The sequence below is a fragment of the Hyposmocoma kahamanoa genome, unplaced genomic scaffold (assembly GCF_003589595.1).
Source record: "Hyposmocoma kahamanoa isolate Upper Pololo Valley unplaced genomic scaffold, ASM358959v1 120, whole genome shotgun sequence".
Taxonomy (NCBI): Eukaryota; Metazoa; Arthropoda; class Insecta; order Lepidoptera; family Cosmopterigidae; genus Hyposmocoma; species Hyposmocoma kahamanoa.
The window spans coordinates 1,416,440-1,440,319 of NW_020653415.1; the positions used below are offsets into that span (position 1 = coordinate 1,416,440).

The 23,880-nt window shown below is 36.7% G+C and overlaps 1 protein-coding gene across 1 annotated transcript; it reads left to right on the plus strand.

Moving 5' to 3' along the window:
* The first annotated feature begins 10,037 nt into the window (after window positions 1-10,037).
* LOC113240166 lies at window positions 10,038-15,300 on the plus strand. The gene is made up of 4 exons (XM_026477403.1): window positions 10,038-10,267; window positions 12,435-12,496; window positions 14,012-14,165; window positions 15,114-15,300. The coding sequence occupies exons 1-4, from the start codon at window positions 10,066-10,068 to the stop codon at window positions 15,260-15,262; spliced, it is 567 nt and encodes a 188-aa protein (XP_026333188.1). The 5' UTR covers window positions 10,038-10,065; the 3' UTR covers window positions 15,263-15,300.
* Window positions 15,301-23,880: the final 8,580 nt, after the last annotated feature.

Below are 23,880 nucleotides of genomic sequence, written 5' to 3' on the forward strand. Positions count from 1 at the left end.
ACATCAGCGTTTCACCCTCCATTTTATCACCAAGGCAATCATCATTAATTTCGCTGTTACAAGCTGCTGAGGTCAGTGCACCAAAACAAGGACCACCTCATTCTCCATTAACCAAGAACACACCTGTGCCGTCACCACTAGCCTCAACGTCTTCATATTGCGCACCTTCACCCGCAACAGCTACTCGATCTCGAAGGCCTATAGTTGTAGTCACAAAAAAGAAAGTAATAAAACCTAAAAGGTTAGTGGCAAATTGGCGTTGTCAGAAATTTACTGGCTTGGCTCAGGTTGAGAATTCTGTGGTATTTCCTCAGGAAGACAAGAGTCCAATTGAGTATTTCAAATGCTTCTTTACAGACGAAATTGTAACCATGATAGCGCAATAAACCAATCTATACAGTACACAGACTAAGGGCGTTAATATTAATATTACAGAAGGAGATGTACAAGACTTCTTAGCAATTAATTTATTAATGGGTATCGTAAAAATGCCAGCCTATACAGATTTCTGGTCTCAAAAGTTCCGTTACGAAAAAGTAGCCAGTATCATGACTCTAAAAAAATTTCAGTTACTCAGGAGATATCTTCATTTTAATGATAATTTACGTGATGATGGAGACAGGTACTACAAGATTAGACCACTTCTACAAAAAATACGAGAGAATTGCCTAAAAATAGAAGAAGAAACCACTTTCAGCATAGATGAGATGATGGTGCCTTATAAAGGCACTAGAGCCGGAACTGGAAAACAATACATAAAAAATAAACCTAAAAAGTGGGGATTTAAAATTTTTGTACGTGCCGGTATTTCGGGTCTTGTGTATGATTTTCTGGTATACGGAGGAGAAGACACATTCAGATTTGATACATTTACCGAGGAGGAAGAAAGCATGGGATTGGGCGCAAAAGTCGTCATAGCTTTGGCCAAATCTATTCACCAACGTGCTTGTAAGATTCTGTGCTTTGACAACTTCTTCACCTCAATTGAGTTGATGCATCATTTGAGAAATGTGTATGGTATTTTCTCCTTGGGAACTATCAGACCTAACAGGCTACGTGGAGCACAGGAAAAACTTCCTACAGATAAAAATTTAAAAAAGAAAGGTAGAGGTTCGCACGCTCAGGTTGTTTGTAATAAAAATAAGATTGTCGTTACCAAGTGGTATGACAATAAATGTGTCACTGTTGCAAGCACGTACATAGATTCATATCCTGTTCAAAACGTGGCACGATATAACAAAGCATTAGGGAGAAAATTACCAGTACCATGTCCACGAATGATCAAAGAATACAATTCTAATATGGGTGGCGTGGATCTCTCCGATATGCTGGTTGCGTTATACCGAACACAGCTGCGTGGCCATCGTTGGTATCTTCCTCTGTTCTCTCAAATACTGGATATATGCGTAAATAACGCATGGCTTTTATACCGGCGTGGTGCAGAAAATAAGTCAAAGATATTGACTTTAAAAGAGTTCCGGTACGAAATTTACCAAAGCCTTCTTTCATTTGAAAGAAGTATTTCTACTAATAAGCACAACAAAAATGTACAAATTATTAAAAAGCCAGTCGCTGAAAGGCCTATCGATGCGGTACGATATGATCAATTTGGTCATTTACCAACCTTCACATCGAAGGGAAGATGTAAATATTGTACAAATGGGCAAACAAAGTTTTATTGTCAAAAATGCAAAGTAAGGCTATGTTTAGTAGAGGACCGCAACTGTTACCATGAATATCACACCAAATAAATAGCAATTATTTTGCCTTTTTAATTAGTTGATTACAGGATAATTAGATTAGTAAAGTGATCTCAGAAATTATAAGACTGTCAATAGAAATTATAAGACTGTCAATTTACAATATTATATTTATAGAATATCATGATATTTCACTACCATGATATTCAATATTTGTTGTGAAATTATTCCACTAGTATGTTATTACTATTATTAATGCAAACATCGATATTTGTATTATAAGAAAAGGTTAAACCTGTCAATTTAATTATAAGAAAGGGTTAATTTTGTTAAATAATTTTAAAAAGAATGTGATTTTTGTTACCAAGTTATCTGGCAGTGTATCTGTCAGGACACATCCATTTTTTAATGTTGATTGTCGCTCTTAGAGCAATGTGCATTTAAATATACATATTATAATAAAAAAATAAATAAAACCAAAGAATTTTTTAAATTATTTTTCCTATCTTTTTTTTAACCTTCTAAATACATTGGATCAAAAAAACATGACAAAATAATAAAAAAAAATCCTGCCAAATAAAGGGTTAAAAAGTAAATCTAAGTTGAAATTAGCTTGAAGAAGCCTAGAACTTCTTGGAAATTTGTGAGTTAATTTGTATATTTAAGCTTTCTATATATATTTAAAACCGAAAATCGATAAGTGTATTTTTATTAAGTCTATATTTTATACATAAATATTTAAAATTTAGCGAGCGCATTACTTTTATATATAGCAGGTTTTACATCACTTTTCACAATGTATTTAAAGTCGCAAGTCAATTTGCGCTTTCTAACCGATTAAACATTGCACGAAAACGTCAGAAATATTATATCTAATTTCGTCATGTTACAATTTTTATAGTTTATATTTTGTAAGCCATTAAACTTGAAATCTATTAGTATTAAGAGAATTGCGTCTTAGTTTGTAACGCTTTAGTATTTTGGTTTTAAAATAGCATTACTAAGAAAACTATAATAGACTATAAATTATCTAAAAACTGTCTACAAGACTTAAGAGCTCTCTTGCCAAAAAAGTTTTGACGTTGGCTCCGCCCAAAGTTTAGATAATAAACGCGTTGGCAACTTTCAGTCGTACATCTCACTCCAAGTTGTACTAAAAATAGTGAAAGACAAATTCCTAGTATAAACAACAGGTTAATTTTAGGTTTTAGTGAATATTTATATAAAAATACAAGTTGAAACGCGTTACTTCCTTGTGGAATGTGATGTTAGTATCTATTTTATGTTTGTCTGACGTATTTTTACACTCATTTACCGCACATTTCGTCATTTTTAGCTAAAGTTGTTGAGCTGTTCGCGGTGCAAGTTGACCTTGAGCACTGAAGGCCCGCCCGCTCGTGTAGGCCCTTTTGGCGCGCTTCAATTTGCCTCACTTAGCGTGTGCGGACTAGGTTTCTATGCGTTATTATTCTAAGTTTATAAGCTACTTGATTGGATTACGGCTTGTCCAGTGTAGAAACACATACAGTACAGTATTCCCGCTTCTCCACTACTTATACGACATCCTATATTTACCCGAAACTCGAACAAAATTACGAGTTAAAAGCCTTTTTCTGTGTATCTACGAATATTCGCAGCCGATTTCTGCTAAGGCGACCACTTCAGCTCCGATGTAGGCGTCGTTCATGAGCTCGCATGTGCCTTATGTAGCCAATCTTCTGTGCGAAGGTCCTCGCGCATTACGGCATGTGAGCACACCATTTTCAAAATTATAACTGATTACCACAGATGGTCTGGTTTTTAGTTCGTTACGATTAAAATCTATGTGTATTTATTGTCTGTGGTAAGGTATTAAGGGTCGAAAAACAAAATTGCGAATCGGCGCGATGCTAAATCGCAACGCAGAAAACTACGATGCAAATAGATGCGATGCGATTTCGTGAGGCAAGGCATCTCAGTGCCACGGTTCGGGTAACCGTTCCTTCCGGCGATCGTCAACCGTACTGAACGTATTTTTTAAACTAAGTAGCGACATGGATCGTAAAATAGAGTGTTGCGCTGCGGTTATTGATAAGAAAATACAGGAAAAACACACAAAGAATATTAACATCGCAGGAATGCGCGACGCGGAGCAATTCGCAGATTCTTGCGATGCGTCGTGCGAGCTCGTAGATTTCTGCGACGCGACGTCGCATCGCAGTTTTGTGTTTCGACCCTTAAGTTTTTTTTATGAAATCCAATGAATTATGTTTGGATTTTAGATGTCCAGTCCTGACTATTTTATGCTACTATTTTTTATGCTTCTCACTTCACACACTTACGTTTATTTCATTGTCATCTTCATTACCCAAGACATCTGAAAGTACATTAAAGTTAGGGTTAAGTAAGAAAAACGTAAAAATAATCATGTTGTATATACTATACTACTATATCATTATTTAAATTTGGTTCTTTGACTAATAATTCACCAGATTTTACTTTCATTCAAAATTGAAAATATATAGATCGCTCTAAGCTAAGATATGGTGTCTTATAATCGCCTGTTTCAAAAGCTGTGTGACGATACCTCGCTGCCTGGTGAGTTAATTGAACTCTTAAAACACTGGTATATTCGTCAACGTAACGTGGTGAAATGGGCAGGCTCGCTATCGGAACCATACAGACTTGAGTGCGGGGTCAGGCAAGGGGGGGTAACTTCCCCAAAGCTATTTAATCTTTATGTGAACGGTCTGATCGAGGAGCTTAGTAGTGCCATGGTGGGGTGTTCAATTGACGGTAAATATGTCAACAACATTAGTTATGCCGATGACATGGTGCTGCTGAGCCCCTCGATTAGTGCCCTTAGAAAATTGTTAAAAATATGTGAGAGATATGCGGAGACTCATGGCCTCAAGTATAACGCAAACAAAAGTGTAATGCTAGTGTTCAAGGCAGGTGCTAAACACTATCGTTCTGTGCCGCCAGTCACTCTCGGGGGCACTACACTTGAAACAGTGTCGGAATTTAAATACTTGGGGCACTGGGTCACCGAGTCGCTTAAAGATGACATGGACTTAGAGAGGGAACGTAGGGCGCTGGCTGTTAGAAGTAATATGTTGATCCGTAGATTTGCAAGGTGTACAGTACAAGTGAAAGTCACCTTATTTAAAACCTACTGCCAATCATTTCATGCCTGCAATCTGTGGACGGCATTTACTCAAAAGGCATACAGCGCCCTACGTGTCCAATATAATACTGCATTTAGGATGCTGTTGGGGCTGCCGCGCTACTGCAGCGCGTCAGCAATGTCCGAAAGCCTTTACGGATAGCTTCCAATCCATTTTAAGAAAGCAACAAGCCTCCCTAATGCAGCGGGTGCGCGCCAGCACCAACAGCCTCCTTACTACAGTAGCAAATAGAGTTGATGGTCCTTTCAATGAACGTCTCAACTCGTTGCATGTAGTGCCCTCTAAGTGGGCTGTAAAATAAAAGTACTCGTAAATATGTACATAAGTAAATGTCATGTAATAAAGTAAACAATGTAAATTACTAACATAGTTTATAAGTCTGTTACTAATTATATATGGATTCAGGTCCGAAATAAATGCTTATTATTATTATTATTAAGCGGTGATAACACTGTGCAAATTGCAGAAGCGCAGGTGGAGATGTCGGGGTGGATTCTTGCACGTTTGAACTTACTACCAAATAAAGATCTAAAAAATGTAAGATAGTACAACTAAAACTTCAAAGTTTGTTATAATTGTTAATACAAAAATCGAACACTCAGAAAAAAATCTCTCGATCCGGCTAGACTCGAACCGAGGTCTTCTAGCATACCGTGGCAGACGCTATATCAACTAAGCCACGGGACGAACCAGCGGACCTCACGAATTTTTCTATGTGCTTGCGTCCTATCTTACTAGTATTTGGTTTTTCAACGACTTTTTAGCCGTAGCGCCATCTATGAGAAATCTGTGATATTTCGTCACCCAGTTAGACACTTTTACAGTTACCAGTCCCGGCTAGAGGTGTCGCTATTCATTGTGTTTAAATTTTTATTGAATTGATATTCAATTATTCTTTATGTGAAGTTACTCCACTATTTTGTTATAATTAATAAACAAAGATCGAACACTCAGAAAAACACTTTTAAGTTTATTTTTGGTAAATTTATTATGTTTTGTAAAAAGTCGTGGAGCAAAAATTATTGTTTATGATGTTATATGTAGACTTGCGAGATTGTTAGTATTTTATAAATAACTTTTTATAAATCACACCCTGGACATTTGCAATTTCAAGGGTGAATTTAAAAATAAAATAAAATAAAAATAAAATATCTTTATTTTCAGACAACTAATTGGTCCATATCTTGTTAGTAGCAGAAAGACTTAATAGCTATGTTAGTACAATAAGACAAACTAAAAATAACTTATCAAATAATAACATAAAAGCAACAAATAGTCAGCCGGGTCACCGACTCGCACATGGTGCGTGCATCTCGTTGAACCGGCCGAGTACAGCGCTATCCAGCCTTCCAGCAACAACCTGTAGGAGAGTGTTGGGGCTTCCCCTCACTCTGTGGAATAATGACGCAACTTTCTTGCGCATAAGCGCAAAAAAGTCGTCTGTATGTGCATCTGCAAACATTCCAGACACACTACAGTGGCGAGGAAGCCCCACTAACACCCGGAACATGTTGTTATACAAAATACGCAGGGCGTTGTACGACTTTTGGGTATAAGTAGCCCACAGACTGCTGGTGTAAAAAGTTTGGCAGAATGCCTTGAAAAGAGTGATTTTAACATTTAGTGTACAACCAGCAAATCTCCGAGCCAACATATTCCCTCTTATCGACAAAGCCCTACGTTCCCTTTCTATATCACAGTCATCTTTTAGCTCTTCATTTACAATGTGCCCAAGGTATTTAAACTGCGCGACTCTCTGCAATGGCGCACCATTGAGGTAAACAGGAGGTACAGATGCTGGAGGTTTATTTCTGCCTTTAAATACCAACAGCTCACTCTTTTTACAATTGTACTTCAACCCATGCAATTTAACCATGATAATTGAAGTTGTCCCATCAAACTTACAGACCGATTTCTATATTCCGAAATTCGAAGATGAACTAAGGTCCAGGACACAGACGAACTAAAATGGCACTGGGCAGGATGAATATTGCGAGACGTGATGAAGACAGATCGATACCTACAACGAACACTACGGCAACTTAATTTTTTGGTTACTTTCTGTTTTTAATGTAAACAGCCTTATTTTATTTACTAATATTGCGCTCCCCGAATTTTCTGAAAAAACTAAAGAAAAGCAAAAAAGGAATTATGTAAAAAAAAGAAACAAAAGACAAAATAAAAACACATTTGACCAAAAACTTAAGTTGGCGCATGGCGTAGTGTTCATTGGAGGTATCGAGATAGAGTAAAGCGATAACCGAATGGTTGGTTATAGAAACGTCCTGTAGCGAGACTGGTGGATGACATCATCGTCAAAATTATGGGCCGTAGATGCCAGACACTAGTACGGGATCGTTGCGGGAGGGGAGGGAGATGTTATCGGGAAGGGAGATCCCTTATAAATTAGATGCTTTTTGACATAGGCCGCTATTCTAGAAAGGCATCGAAATCTATAAAGGCTGTCAAAAAGTACGTTAGAAACTTCAAAGGATAACTGCCAGTAATACTGAACAAATTCAATTCATCGTCATCACCTACAGCCTGACTTCACCCATTGCCGGGTATCGACCTCACGCAGTTTGTGGCAATCGGTTTGAAAAAAACAAAATGTGTCTATCACAATAAGTTGACGAATCGTAGACCACCCCAGTGATGTCGTGTTTATTCCAATCAATTAACTTAAAGCTTGTTATGTATCCAGATTTGCATAACACACATACCTAAATCGTCAGTTCAATGCACTTGCATTCGCGCACCCCGGAACGCGCGCCCCGTGCATTGCAACGTGACCGATGCAAAACTCTGTCATTTTAATTATAATTATGAGACACTTTTCGGCCCAACGTTCCTAACATCAGACGTAGACAAAATTCCTTTAGTTAAGATCTTTTTCGTATAAGTACTTTTAGACCTAACGTACCTAACTTCGGACGTTCTTAAAATTATTTAGTTTAAGAAATACCTTTGTGGAAATTTAATATAGTTATTCATCATATTTCCTCGTCTTTACTTCATCTCCACTGCGGCCACCCTATATAATTAGCTTGGAGTACCTACCATTCACAATAAAATTTAGCATTTTCTGAGTTAATCTTAGTAATAAGTAAAAAAAGGATCACATTTGGATTGGGCCACTATTCTTAAAAAGCAGGTATTTTAAGGCTTTCATTGTTCACTATTTCAATGATTACCACTAATTACAGGTTTCTTACCACGGTATGAGTCCTTGTTGTTTTCTCAATATTTCGGAACGAAAATAAAAAGCACTCATACCGTGGTAATAAACCTGTAATTAGTGATAATCATTTACTGTATTTGATATTTACTTACTTACCCACGTCTCTTGTAATATTAAACTCACGTTTACAGTGTTCCACAATTGCTTGGTTTTGACTAATAACGAAACAAAAAACATGGTTCAAAATGAGGAAGGAGTAAAGTTTCAACATTTTTGCCATCTTGTCCTGTTGACTCTGAATGAAATGGACTGAACAAGCTCGAGAAACAGGTTATGTTATGAGACGGGTGTTATCAACTTTTTACATGCAACTACAATATAATTGTGCAAGTTCCTAGCGGTTGCAAGAGAAACTATTATGTTTATAGCACCGACACTTCTTCTTCTTAAAGTGGCTCTCCACTACTGGAAGTTTGTCCACAAATTTGTCCCTGTCCTTGGCCAAACGAAACAGTTGCTCTGATCTCGTGACTCCGGTCCACTCCCTTTATATTGCGTAACCATGACTTTTTACGTATTCCAACTGGTCTCTTGCCTTCAACCTTTCCTATCATTACAAGCAGATGCAGTTGGTATTTATCAGGTCGAAGCACGTGACCGAGATATGTAATTTTGCGTTTCTCGATGGTCCTCAATGTTACTGTGCAGGAATACTGTCTCGTTCTTGACTTTCTGCATCCAGCTGAAACAAAGCATGTGGCGGTAGCATCACATTTCGAATGCATCCTTATTATGGCGTGCAGTACCGATACACTAAATTTATAGCAGAAGTGAAAATTAACAATAACAATATGCCTGTAGGATTTCTGTGGCGTGTCACTTCCAGGACAAATACAGAAGTGGTCCTGCTCGATACGGCACGTATTATTTACCGCTTCTTGAACCTGAGCCCACAACCCCTGCCGACTGTGTCATTACCGGGGTTACGGGCATTAATATTTTAGGCCATGGGAGAAACGAGAGTCTAAAACAAATATACACGATTTAGATCCAAAAACACATACTTTCATTTCCAATTATTTATTTTGATGATATTTCAGCACTTTAAAAATATATAAACTATTAATATATATTTATATTCATAAATTCCAGATATACCCCGTCATAGACGTAGGCTGAGGTTTTACCCCTATATTGTGGATATTCCAAGGATTCACACGAAGCGTTTCGCTTCCACATTTATTGGCGCTTTGACTTGGGCCGAGAGTGAATAGACATTATTTAGGCCTTACCACCAAACGCAAGACAGAAACGTGGAAGACCTAGAAGGAGATGGCGTAATGAGTTTGATTCTTGTTTGAGATCTTGGCCTGTAGTGGTGTTAAATCGCGATAAGTGGAGAAAGGAAAGACAGTTTTTGCCCTGCAGTGGGACAATAACGGCTTAAAATGCATTCTCCATGGTCAACCGCATCGTCAGTTTCCATCAGATGTGATAGAGGTTAAATGCGCGATTATTTTTTTATAAAAAGAAAACAATGTTTCGATGAACCGCACTGACTTCGTATAATAAATTTATTTCTTCATATTTTCAGCATTGTTTTCATTGTGTATTTGACTAACTGCCAAATTGACAGACTTTGTCAGCAATTTGACCTGACTATAAAGAAAGCTTCAATCTGAACTCTCAACTTTTCTTCTGTAACTAAATTGTATCACAATATACAACAATCAAGTGTCCTTTTTGTTACATATTGTATAAGACAATCATATGCAGAGATTCCACTGTACTTTTTCATCACATATTAATTTTCTTTAAAGAGTTACGTCACACCAATAAAAATGTTATCAACACCTGAAATTAATTAAGCATAATAAAAATGCTTGAATTCACTTCATTTCACGCTACAATTATAAGATCGTTAATCCAATAGCAAAAAGACGATAGCAAAGGAAAGTTAGTTTATCCCATACATGAACAGTACAGGCCCTAACCAAAGTACAAGGAGCACATAAAAATGTCGAAGTATTCGTTGTACCTAATTTCAAGGATCGTAACAGCTGTCCTAGCCGTTAGCATTGTGATTGCTCAAACAGATTTAACAACAAAAAAGATCGAGTCCCCAGTGCAACAAGATGCCGAAACCGAAAAAAATATTTTCGAAGGCCTGATGCTATACAAAGATCTTTGTCAATCAACGTTCAACAGTTCTCACGATGGTAAGAATGGAAATAAGATAAATAAATAAATATTAGACAACATCACATAAGTCGTTCCGATCCCAAAGTAAGTAGCACTTGTGTTGTGAAAATATGAAACAACGACGGTACCACAAACACCTAAACCCGAGACAATATAGAAAAGTTAGTTTCTACACTGACTCGGGCGGGAATCGAGCCCGGGACCTCAGAGATGGCGACGCCATGAAAACCGATGTGCAAGCCACTCGACCACGTAGGCCGTCACAGTAAATACCGATTATGGTCCTCTTGAGTATGGCGCAAGTATTCTTAGGCCATCATTTCTTATCTATCAGAATAGTTCAATGTCAGGCATGTCTCCTACTACTACATTACATTTTAGCGTCGTAGGTGAGATGACTATTGCCAAGAAGCTGCTGTCTAACTGTGTAAAACGCTGTATTCCAGAGCACAGAGTGTCGAACAGGGTTCGAAAGGATAACTAACATTGATACTTATTGCCATGCATTATAACTATAATTATCTAGGTATTTTTAAAATTATTTGGAATAACAAAATTTCAAAAATGTATAAAGGACATTTTTCTACATTGACCCAAGCCCCATGGCCTGCTAATTTTAAATCATCTTAGTCGTGTGTCGAGTGTCAATGGCAAGATTTTGTACGTTTGGTATTGTAGTCTAGGCTCTACTCTATGAGTAGAAGTACTGGCTGAATGAATATAGATTTATGTTTAGAATGTATTTTAAAAATAGGATAGAAAAAAGAAGAACATCTTGGCAGTTCTAGAAGAAGCCTCCAAAAATCAACATGTGAAATACGTAATAAATATTTATTTATGAAGATATTCCCGGTTTATATTTAAAAAGATCTCTCGCTACACTACCTGAGCTACGTCCTATGTTACAGTATTCAGTGGCTAGCCATCGAGCTAATTCAACTGCCATTGCAAGTTTTTGATATTCTGCTCTTTCTGCAGATTGCACGTCGATGGTGTAGTCTACTAATTATTTGACATTAAATTGCTGATTTATGCCGGGTGCACGAGTTTTTCACTTACGTATTTCGCTTGCTTGCCTTGGCTGAGTCACGGCGTAGAAATCTGCTTTCCGCACAAAGGCGCTCGCAAGTCTTCCGCTTTTCGTTGCGGAGAGACTTGCGCGCATGCGCGGCGCCTTGTCTTTGTTTTGGTTTTATTGGACGCATAGACGCTGCTGCTCTGTGATTGGCCAATGGTGCTGTCCTCCGCGAACGTTCCCTGTTGGTTGCGTGGAAATATCAAACATGCTAGATATCAAACACACGCAACGCAAAGCAAGACAGATCATTGCGTATGCGCGGAGAGAGTTACACAAGCAAGTGAAAAACACAAGTGAAAGACTCGTGAACCGTGTGTGTCTAATAAACGAGATAAAAAATAAGACATACATACCTAGTAATTTCCATGGTAGTTTTAGTAAGGCAGCATCGATTGTTAGTGATAGAATAAATAAATGCCATCACTACCATTCCAGTGACACTCTATTGTGACTCAACTGTCATTGCAACAAAATTTTTGCAGAATAGCAAATATTATCGTAATTGCAATATAATCGCAATGTCGAGTCTCAGTAGCATTACAGTGACCAAGGATCGAACCCGGAACCTCAGAGATGGCGGCACCATGAAAACCGGTGTGCAATCCACTGGACCACGGAGGTCGTTAATATTGCGTATTGAATACAAATATGCAATAATTTATTAATGGCTTAAATACTGTGATTGGGGCCTGAATTTCGTTCTGCAATAAGTTTTATATTTATATAAATAAATATAACGTTGTTACTGTAACTTAGACCGTGTGTGTGTGTGTGTGTGTGCGCGCCCGCGTTCGTGCGTGCGTGCATGCGTGCGTGCGTGCGTGCGTGCTTCGTGCGTGCGTGCTTGCGAATCGCGTATATTTGTTTTTTCAAACAAACCGACGTTTCGGACCCTTTACAGATCCCATGGTCACGGTTGACTGAGGTGGTACAGGTACTAACTAAAACAAATATACGCGATTTAAATCTGGCAAAATAGTTTCATTTCCTAAGGTAAGTATAATCATTAATGGAAAACGGCCACGTTTGTCAGCTTACGTCTTAGTTACTATAAAAATATCCAACACGATCAAGATCGTTTTTCTGATATCGAATAATATTTCCAGATTTCATGATTCCTTTTATACTAACTGGTAAAATAGCAGATGAAACTGACAGAAATGCTAAGGTAAGTAGCATCAAGATGAAAGACCTGCGTCATTATAATTTTAGGACAATTTTTTTGAGACAACAATAAAATTGGGACACTTGGGATTTATAGGCGTTTGCATCGATGCAATCGCGCGCTTGTGTTGCGTTTGCATCGCTGCTTATAATCGCGCGTGTGTGTAAAGGTAGACGCGACCGCATGGCTACTGTATCGCGTTCGCATCGCTTTTAAAAGTCGCCATGTGTAACTGGTCTAAAAGCCATAAATCCACCTGAAGGCTTTAACAAAAACCTCTATTCACAATGGAACAGTGTAGGTCAATAAATGAACTAGTAGCCGTGAAGCTGCAGAGCTTTGAACACCACCATAAAGTTGCCTGCTTACCGGTATTGTACAGGGTACATCATAGCGATTGTGCGAGGGAATTGCACGATTTAATTCCGACTTCCCCTTTTCATCATTGGGGAACCAGACGTAGGCTGGGGTTCCGACCCTCATCATCATCAGCTTACACGCATCTACTGATGAACTGCTGGAGGCTTATGACTCCGCTTGAACATCCCCTTGAACAGCACGACAACTCCCTCATGTTGTGGATACTCCAAGGATTCCCATGAGTGTTTCACTTCCACATTTGCCTGCACACTTGTTTCCAGAACGGTATAACTTCTCAAGGCAAGAGTGAATAGGCATTTTTTGGGTGTGCATGCTCCATCGTTGACTTCATCGTCACTTTCCATTATGTGAGATGAAAATCCATAATTATTTTTTAATAAAAAAAATATTGAGCTTATTTTATGAAATCAAGCTACGGAAGAACATTGACAAGTCCCATATGCCTATAATTTCACCCTTTAAAACCGAAAAGTAGTCATATTTTTTAATGATTGATCTTCTTTCGTTGGGGCATAAAATAAATTAAACCAATAGATATTTTAATCTGTTCTGAGACACGTAAAAAAATTGATTTATATAAATTAACTTTAATAGTTTTATGTTGGGCCTCAAAACTAAGACAAATGAGCATTAAAAATAAAACTTAGATGCTTATTTTAAAACTAAGTAAATGTTGATTATATTTGTGAACTAATATATATTAATTATAATATAATTTGACCTGAAAATATATTCGGAAATGCAAACAAATTTGCTTAACCTACCTAAAACCTAACTTACTAAATGGAAGGCGCAACCAAGCAATCAAGATTTATTAGAAGATCAATATCAAATGATATACTGGTTATAAATAACATCAATCGTTAAAAGAGATCAATCATAAAAAAAGAGGATCAAATATTATTTTCGAATACCAAATATTAATTTAGTATGCTTAAATATAATGATAGTGTCATCTTGAATGCAGTTCATTTACAATTTATCCGTAGATCATCTACTATATATGAAATAATTATATATATCAAACATAAAAAAAATATCGTTTATTTAAAAAAATGCACATTTACTATAGATCGATTATATCTTTGAGGATCAAATAAACCCCTTTGAAAAACCAACAAATTATTACTGTTTTAGTGCTTTTTTCTATGCATGCTAGAAATGACAGGAGTAACAGATTCTAAAGACGGCCACTATGACCCGAAACAAGCCTGCTTTCTTTTTTCCCCGCCGAAAAGTATTGTGATGAAAAATGTTGAGTCTATAAGCGAGGAGTGTATCAAGAAACAAGGTGAGTTATTATTATATGTTAGCGGTTCCAGTCAGGCTGCATAAATCATGGAACTGACTATGAGAAGGAAGATTATTATGTACACTTACGTAGACGGAAGATCTCTAGAAGAGTGGCATCAAAAGTGCTAAAAGATGAAATATAAGAATTCACTAGTAGGAACAAAGGTTCACACTGCAGGGCTCAGGCATAGATCACATAATAGTTACTACGTAACAGATACATACATCACTCTCATACAAAATCGAAAATACCTACGCTATAATAGCCTGGCTCACTAGTAGTAAGCGTCTGACACCAGGCGCTCACTACGAGGAAAAAGGAACCTAAGCACGCGCTCAGAGAGGAGAAGATAACGTTACCCACCATGTGCAGTCATGCGGAGCCGAATGCTCGCAAATAAAAGACTTGTGACGACATCGGTACACTCAGTCGTAGGCACTTATCGCATAACCTTGAACGAGTGAGCGAGCCCTGCCTCAGGCGACGGTTTACGCCATAGCTGCATAGTCCGCCACGCTGGCCCACTGTGAGTTGAGAACTCGTTTTCCGAAGGTTATGTGTCCTTCATCAAAAAGCTCATGGTAAATTCCAAATTAAATTTCGCACGTAAATTCCGAAAACCTCAGAGGTGCGAACCCGGATTCGAATACACGGCCTCTGTTTCAAAAGCGGTAGGTCAAATCCTTAGGCTACCAGGGCTTAAATGTAATAAGTAATTTTTATTATTTGTTGATTTTTAAAGATCTAACTTTGGGATAACTACAATATAAATCGCGTAGTAACATTGACGTTCTAACGCGGCAATTGAAGTATTGCTTAAAAATCTAGACAAATTGTGACAAATCAATCAGATATAATGTTATCGATGTTAAATACCACATTCGCCATCTAGTGGAGTTTAATGCTACTTAGATAATATTTGTAAGTTTCTTTTAATATTTGCAGTGAAAGAAGACTTATGTGATCAAGCGTATCACTTTATGCAGTGTGTGATGAAGGAAGTTTTGCATCAATACGGCACCCCACAGTTTATTGAAACCACTACAACCAACCAACCAACTACAACTACAACGGAATTATCATTTATTGAGTGATTGATACGGAAGAAAATGTACCTTTTTAAAATTTACATGACTCTTAACTTAAAACTGCTTTGTAAAATTTTATTTTGAAAATAAACTAAAAACTTTTTCTTTCCTGGCACGTTAATTCTTTCCACCCATGAAATATTTAATTCTAGGGTAAAATTATACAATATATTCAGTACTTTCAATGTCAAAAAAAAGAGGTTGAAATACCGTAAATACTTTTTAAAATGTCCTTCCGGGACCGTTGTATCTGTTACAATTAATAACTTATGTTTTTATGCAATTATACTGCCAAACTTTAGTTGTGATCATTGACTTACAATTATATGGACGTCGGGTCCGCGCTAAAAAGTGTCCGCACTTGTAAGGCGCTAAAATCGTATACAGAGCGCGACACTCCGCTTTAGTCTTCATTTGTTCTACTGACAGCGCGATACTGCGATGACATTACAATTTAAATTTCGAATAGGTTGACTTGGGACATTTTTTTCGTGGTTTTTGTATTAGACCCGTCGTCCATTTATTTGTAAGTCAATGGTTGTGATGTGAAAAATGACCCCGTTGAATATGAAGCTTTGAAAAAAAAAACATTTAGACAGATACGTGGAGCGCACTGTAAGTTTCCGGAATGAATAAGGAAAAAATACTATAAATGGTCAGAAATGAATTTATTGTTTCTCAAAATATTCTCCGTTAGCAGAATGAACCAATTTTGAAAACATTTATGCCACTCGTCCGTGACAATCTCTGAAACACATTTTTCATACTCTTCGACAGCCTCTTCAGGTGATGAAAATCGTTGACCGAGTAACTGGTTCTTAATTTTTGAAAATAAATAAAAGTCACAAGGTGCCAGGTCGGAACTGTACGCGGGATGGCTCATAAGGACAACGTTGTTCACCTTCAAAAATTCATTTGTCTGTATGGCCGTGTGAGAGCTGGCATTATCGTAGGGCAAGATGATACGGCGTTTACGGTTATTTTTACGAAGTTTGTCAATAACTTCCGGCAAACAAATGGTCGTGTACCAATCACTATTCACGGTACAACGATTCTCCAAAGCAACAGTAGCCACGTATCCAGTTTTATTAAAAAAAGAAGCAAACTTCAGCTTAGAGACACTTTGCACGCGCGCTATTTTGGTTGGTTTCGGCTCATCTCGAAAGATCCATACGCTCGAATGCTGCTTTGTTTTGGGATCGCAACTATAAATCCACGCCTCGTCACCTGTTACTATGTCCCATACCAAACTTGACGCCCCTTCGTTGAATCTGACAAGCATGGCATTGCACCAAGAGACGCGATCCGTTTTTTGAGCCTCAGTCAAATTAAGTGGGATCCACCGAGAGCACAGCTTTTTCACACCCAACTCTTTGTGTAGTATTGATTGTATTTGACTCATGCCTATGCCTAAAAATGCCCGAATCTCATGGTATATATCACATGCCTGTCTGTTTTCATCTTACGGTGCACAGCATCGATGTTTTTGTTGTTCTCAGCAGTGGACGGACGACCATCACGAAATTCGTCACTGAGATTCACACGACCTTTTTGAATTGTTTGAATTCTGCAAACCAGCTATAAATAGTCGTATTGCATGGTGCTGCATCGCCAATAGCAGTTTGCAGCCGAGGGAAGCTCCGCTGAGCTGTTAAATTATACTTAGTCGTAGAAAATCATACTACGAAAATTTTCACGAGTTAAATCCATGGTGATGTAGACAACACTACAACAAAACAAACTGTAATCTACAGCCAAAAAGTTCCCTTTTTAAATGTTGTAATGACTTTTTAAATATTTTTTTTACTTTTTAAAATTGTTTATATAAGTTGCCGTTCCGGAAACTTATAGTGCGCCCTATGTATAAAGAAAATAAAGTATCTAAGCGATACTCAAAAACAAAGTAAAAAGGAAAGTTAAGTGGATCTAATGAAGCAAAAGGAAAAGAAAATCAACTAAAGATAAATAAACACATTACTTAAAGAAAAAATAAATGAAAAAGTATAGAAAGACAGAATGACGTAAATAAGAAGAGTGAGAATAAAAGAAAATAAAGAAGAAATAGTACAGTAATAGTAAAAGAAAATAAGATCAAGACCGCAATTTCAATTTTAGATATTGTAATACGTTAAGAAGGTTTATTGTTTTAAATATTTTTATTTTCTTATAGTGTATTATAGTATCCTATCCAAGCAAAATTTCCCTCGCTAGATGTATGTGCTCATCATGATGCGTAAATGAGTACATTTCATGTTGACGTAATGAATAATATGATTTCTGTAGAGCGGAAGTTCGCTAAGTTATAAAGAAAAATAAATATAATTATTAATACAAAGATCTAATAATCAGAAAATACACTCAGAAAAAATTCCTTCGATCCGGTCGGATTCGAACCGACGTCTTCTTGCATACCCTGCCAGACGCTATACCAACTAATCTCTTTATTAAGAAGAAAGAAAAAAGAAAAAGATCTTTGTATTAATAATTATAACAAACTAGTGGAGTAATTTCACAAAAAATAATTGAATATCAATTCAATAAAAATTTAATAATACAGTGAATAGCGACATCTCTCGCCAGGACTGGTAGCTGTAAAGGTACTAACTGGGTGATAAATCTGTCAAAGATTTCTCATAGATGGCGCTACGACTAAAAAAGTCGTTGAAAGACCAAGTACAAAGACACGACGCAAGCACATAGAGAAATTCGTGAGGTCCGTTGGTTCGTTCCGTGGCTTAGTTGGTATAGCGTCTGGCACGGTATGCAAGAAGACGTCGGTTCGAATCCGACCGGATCGAAGGAATTTTTTCTGAGTGTTTTTTCTGATTGTTCGAACTTTGTATTAATAATTATAACAAACTAGTGGAGTAATTTCACAAAAAATAATTGAATATCAATTCAATAAAAATTTAATTAAAAATAAATATTTTGGTAAATATGTTATGACATTTTACTTACTCAAATTTAAATTCATCAGAAGCCACACTAAGATATTAGTATAGTGACCTTGACATATGTGTCAGTTTCGTTAGTTATCAGTTGAATTACGTTTTCCGTTTTGGTTCATTTTTCTGCTTTTGACCCACGACGTATAAATAACTACAAACATATAAACTTTATTGCAATCATGTAACGTTGGGTACTTCTCATTGATAGTGATGTAGAAATTAATTTCATTATTAAGCCTGGCATTCTGTTTACTATACGGCTCTGCAGAATTCAAAATTGCTTAGATAGAAGTTTAAATAGAAAACTACCATAAGGCCCGGACGTAATAATAAATCTTTATTCAGTCAAGACAATTACAATAAAAGCGCATATCGTCGGGGATAGTGCTATTCCGTGTAACTAGCATTGGATAATTCCGCGTATCTGAAACATGTAGCCTATTTGACTTTTGCATGTTAGTGCGGATTACGCGGAGTTCTGCATACTTGAGCTCAGACTGCCATTTTCGCTTTGTACGTTATGGACGTGTCATTTATAATCGAAAATCTTAAAAAATACCTTATTTTGCTTTTTTAGCGCAAAAATGATAGTGGCACTTGTAATATTATCCTTGCTGGTGTTTCATATAATAGATAAGAACTAAGAACTAAGTAAACTTCAGGAATTCGCTGTCGTTTAGCTATCGACAGCTAGATGGCACATTGATTGAAATTTCAGTATAAAATCAAAACATCGTAACTTGCAATAATAGGTATTCAACTTTCAACGATACGCCAACAGTGTAAGGTTTAAATTATACTTAGTCCAGAATTTGTGTTAAATTAGAAACTCTAACCAATCATTATCAAGATTTCATAGTGTTTCAAATTATGAACGAGTGAGTTTTGACTGCTGTCCAGTTCTAGTAGTAATGGCGGCACTTAGATTGTTTTTTTTTCTACCGTGGTTTGAAACTATATTTTGTCAGATCTGATGTTTATTCTTAGAGGATGGAAAAAAATAAAAGAAAGGAGCTGCCCTAAGTACAGAATCAACGTGCATATTACCAAAATTTGAAAGTTACAAATGGCGGATTTCTTTAGTGTTGTACCATAATCTATCGATAAGTCATCATCGACATGCAAATGTATGGCTTGAATTTTTGTTTCTTTAGTTTACTGTAACCAAAGTATGCCTAAACAAACACAAGTCTGATAATTTAATCTCGAGTGGTATATTATTATAAATGTCAACACACATTTTTAAACTTCAAAAAAAATTTATTTTCAACATTACAACTGGTAACTTATTTAGTAAAAGTCACCAAACTGCTGTGCAGTTTGTTGGCGACATGCGCATTCTTGCTTAATTATACCTACTTTACTTGTATTTAACATTACGTAGTATTAATTGTAAAAATCAATTATCGGAAATCAACAATTATCATGTACTAGCTTTTCCCTACGACTTCGTCCGCGTACAATTTTTATACAAATGAAAAATATTCAAGTATGAACCAAATCGCACCACGTGTTAAAAAGTTACCATACAAACTTTATTACCCCATTTCGCCGCATTTTTTAAAAACTGTCATGCCATTTTTTTACCATTTTTATTGTAAAATATTTATGCAAAGTTTCGCCTTTGTAATTTCAAGGAATATTATTTTTCATGCAAATGTTTTTAACCGTTTTCGCCCTCTTAGGGGATGAATTTGAAAAATCCGTTCTTAGTACTCCTTCACTAAATAAAATTAACACTCAACCCTCAAGTTATCATGTTCCAGTACCTATGATTTCCAACCATTCTTTCTTCCTTTTTTCATTTGTAGGAAAACTTGAAATAATAATAATAAAACAATAAAAACCTCATAGTGAATTGTTTTAATAACAGAATATCGATAATATGTATGCTTACAAGATCAACACTATCTCAAAATAATCGTTAACAACAATCATCAAAATATACAAACAAACAGGCAATCTAAAGTAACAAAAGCAAAATTTGGCGAGATTTATAAATAAACTACTTAAATAAGTCTAATTACATAAAATATACGGGCTATTGTGTGATTTATAGACAAAAAAATAACACATGCCTGTGCAATGTAACATTCGATTGATTTGCAGTTTTTCTAAAGCCGCAACCTTTAATGCTGCAGCGTCGCATTTTTATTAATACCTAATTATTCTCACTGTCAATATTTTTGTCCAATTTAATTATAATACATGTGAATAATTCAATAATACATTTGGAAAAACATTTGTTTTGACATTTGATGTACTTCCCTTTGACAACGGTATCATGTACCTCATGTACTTGAAATGGCCACGGTTGGCATTTAAAATGACGTTACGAATTTTCGATTCCCGTGTTTGACACAGACCAATGTAATGCTATCTCTTTTGGCTTAAGACGGCACGTAATAGTTAAACAAAGACAATAATATGTTTATGTTTTCGACGTCGAAATGCATCATATACATATAACGTCTGATTTATATATATGTCAACGTAACATGTCCTTTAGTTTCCATAGTCTAAGTGTTTATTCCATTTTGCAAACTACCTAACGTTTGACGCTCTTTGTTGGTCCTATGACCACAGCACACTGACAGAACATTGGGTCGTGTTAAGAACCTCAAACGTTGGTTGGTTTGAAAACATAAACACATACTCGATTTTAGGACCGAAAAAAATAGTTTCATTTATACAATTTTCACTACATATTATGAATAATATGGCAATAAATAAAGAAAATACCTAGTGTACAAAATACAAGACCTTTATTTAGTATATTAAATAGACATTACAATTAAGAACAATGCTACAATTCAAACCTCAAATTCAAAAATTATCTTTATTTCATAGGTGAGCAAATTACATTTAAAATCGACATATTTATTAAACTTTCTTTTTAATATTAAGTGACGGGACAAACAAGTCATGCGCCTGATAATAATCTACACGCCTGTCCATAACAGTTGCAGTGCCACTCAGAGCTTTAAATCGCAAAGATCTGAGGGGCACTGCCACTGCACCCGTCGAGACATAAGTTGACAAGTCCCACTCTTACCCTTCAAAACCGGAATTACTGTGGTAATGCTGATATTACTGCTTGGCGGCAGAAATAGGTAAGGTGGCAGTACTTCCTTGGATGAACTATGTCGCAAGGAGATCTACTGCTACTAATTACTGCTACTCATTCGTAAGGCAGATTTTCCTGATAAGAATTAGTTAAAAACTCTATGGGTTGATATTTGTAAATAAACGTTTACACACATTTATCATTTACAATATTTATTAAAAATATTCAGAGATCGAGACGACCTGCAAGAGCTAAACGGGTCATTACCCAGGGATTTTTGTCATCCAAGTAAGTAAATCTTGTATTTTTAATAACATTTATAGTATTTTTTTTTAAACCGGAGTCAGAACGCGAATTCGTGGATTACGAATAAAGTTGATTGCACAGAGAAAACGACTTGAGAGAAATTTTAGAACCGCGCTTCAATGGGCCTCGAATCCAGTCTAGCTTAAGTGTGTACTTAGAATGAATTTAAATGCATGAACCCCAACGGTTCGCCAGTAATTTCCTTTAAAATTTCATTACCGTCGATCTTATTTGCTTAATATAAATGTTTAACCGACTTGAAAAAAAGGAGGAGGCTCTCAATTCGTCTGTATGTTGTTTTTTTTGTATGTATGCTACGCGATAACTCCGCCATTTGTGACCCAATTTTGATGATTATTTTTTTGTTGGAATGAAGGTACCACAGATGTGGTCCCATTCAAATTTCAAGAAAATATTCCAGTGGCAAACTAGGGGCTGAATGACTTTTGAGGTCGGTTTTTTTAACCGGAGGCTAGATTATGATATCTTGTTTCACTTAAATTACTTAAATTGTTGGTTACTGTATTTAAGGACTTTGCTGTAAGTCAGCAAACTGAATGTTTTGATGCCCGCCACGATGCATTTGAAATATATATACCCCGTCCCAGGAGTCGCTTTCATCTAAAAATAATCATAATAATTAGAACTAAAAGGGATGATAATCGACTTGAGAGAACGCTTTCCCTCAGTGCATCGCACCCTTGTTGGGTACAGCTACAACGTATTTAGCCAAATAAGCCAAGCAGCGTTTGCCCCCGGCGGCGTGAACGAGCATTGCCAACTGAGGTATGTCGTGCCGGTCATTTCGACCCCCCACGGCAATGAACGTGTTCACGACTTAACCATCTTATTTTTTTTTTTATGACATCAAGTGACAGGACGAACAAATCGTACCCCTGGTAGTGAGCGACACGCCTGTCCATAGCAATGTCATTGTCATTCAGAGTTTCAAATCACAGAGATTTGAAGGCACTGCGCCCGTCACCCTGAGACATAAATTGACAAATCCCATGTGCTTGTAATTTCTCAAGCATCCCTGCCCTTCAAAATTGGAACGCAGTAAAGGTCAAACAGGTAAGGTGGCAGTACTTCCTTTGAACTCTTTCACACGGAGCTCTACTGCTATTAAATGTTATATAGTCAAGCAATAACAACCAACGGACACCGCATAAATTTCGACCTGTAGTGTGTGTAATAGACCTGGCAAAGGACGCAAGAAGCCATTGGATAGATACGACTACCACTATGTTTAATTGAGCAGATTTTGGGCAAACTTTCCCATGGCCTGAGAAATGCACGTAGTATTTGCTCAGATGTCATTCCAGCACTCTTAGGCTTCCTACAATTTGTATTGGGAAGGTCCGTAAATCTTTCAGCTTATGATAATGATTAATATTTCCTTACCTATATCCCGACCACAATTGTGCGCCATAAGCTTGAATGTGGCTTTTTCCGTGGTCACCAAATGCTCTGCCATCATGATGACCGTTTGATTTGCACCGTACTTATGTTTCTCTAAACCTGTCACGCCCATCTTACTTGGCATACAGTAAAGGTAGCACTGCAGAAATGTTAATTTTTTATTACATTTATTTATCAATGAAATCAAGACACAAGCCAAACCTTTGGGGATATTATGAGGACATAGGTCCAATACATAGGCTTTATGAGATCGTCTATGAGTTTTATTTTGAGGGATAGCGGTAATTTTCCCTTCATCCCGTCTTTGATTGACCAAAAGTTTCTCCAGGCATTTCCTGTGCTTCAGACGAACTATTTTAGTTGTCTTGACTGTTTGAGAAAAACTATTTAGGATATTCAGGACTGCCTTCACTCATAGATTTTTTTGTTTCCTGGGATGTTTCCTGTACAATGCACTCCACCGTGAACTAAACATCTTTCAACTAAATAAGTTTGAATGTAAAAAGAAGTTGGCAAACTGGCTGCAAGAATTGAATTACGATGAAACTGAAGCTTTGCTTCATCCGATTGCATGACTCAAGGACCTATTTATTTATTTATTTTTGGAGCTTTGGGTAGAGTGGGATCTCTATATGTATATGTATATATATACAGGGTGTAACAGCAAGGTGTAGTCATATTTGAAGGTCGGATTCAGTTAATGGTATGAAACTATTTAGCAAAGTTGTTTTAGTACAAACTACGTTATTTATGGAAATTTCGCCATGAACAGTTTCGATCAGCTGATGTCATTTAACGAAAATAAATAGTCACATCACATCTCTATTGAGTATTATAATACAACCAAATTACGTAACTTGAAAAAATTGTGAAATTCAGGC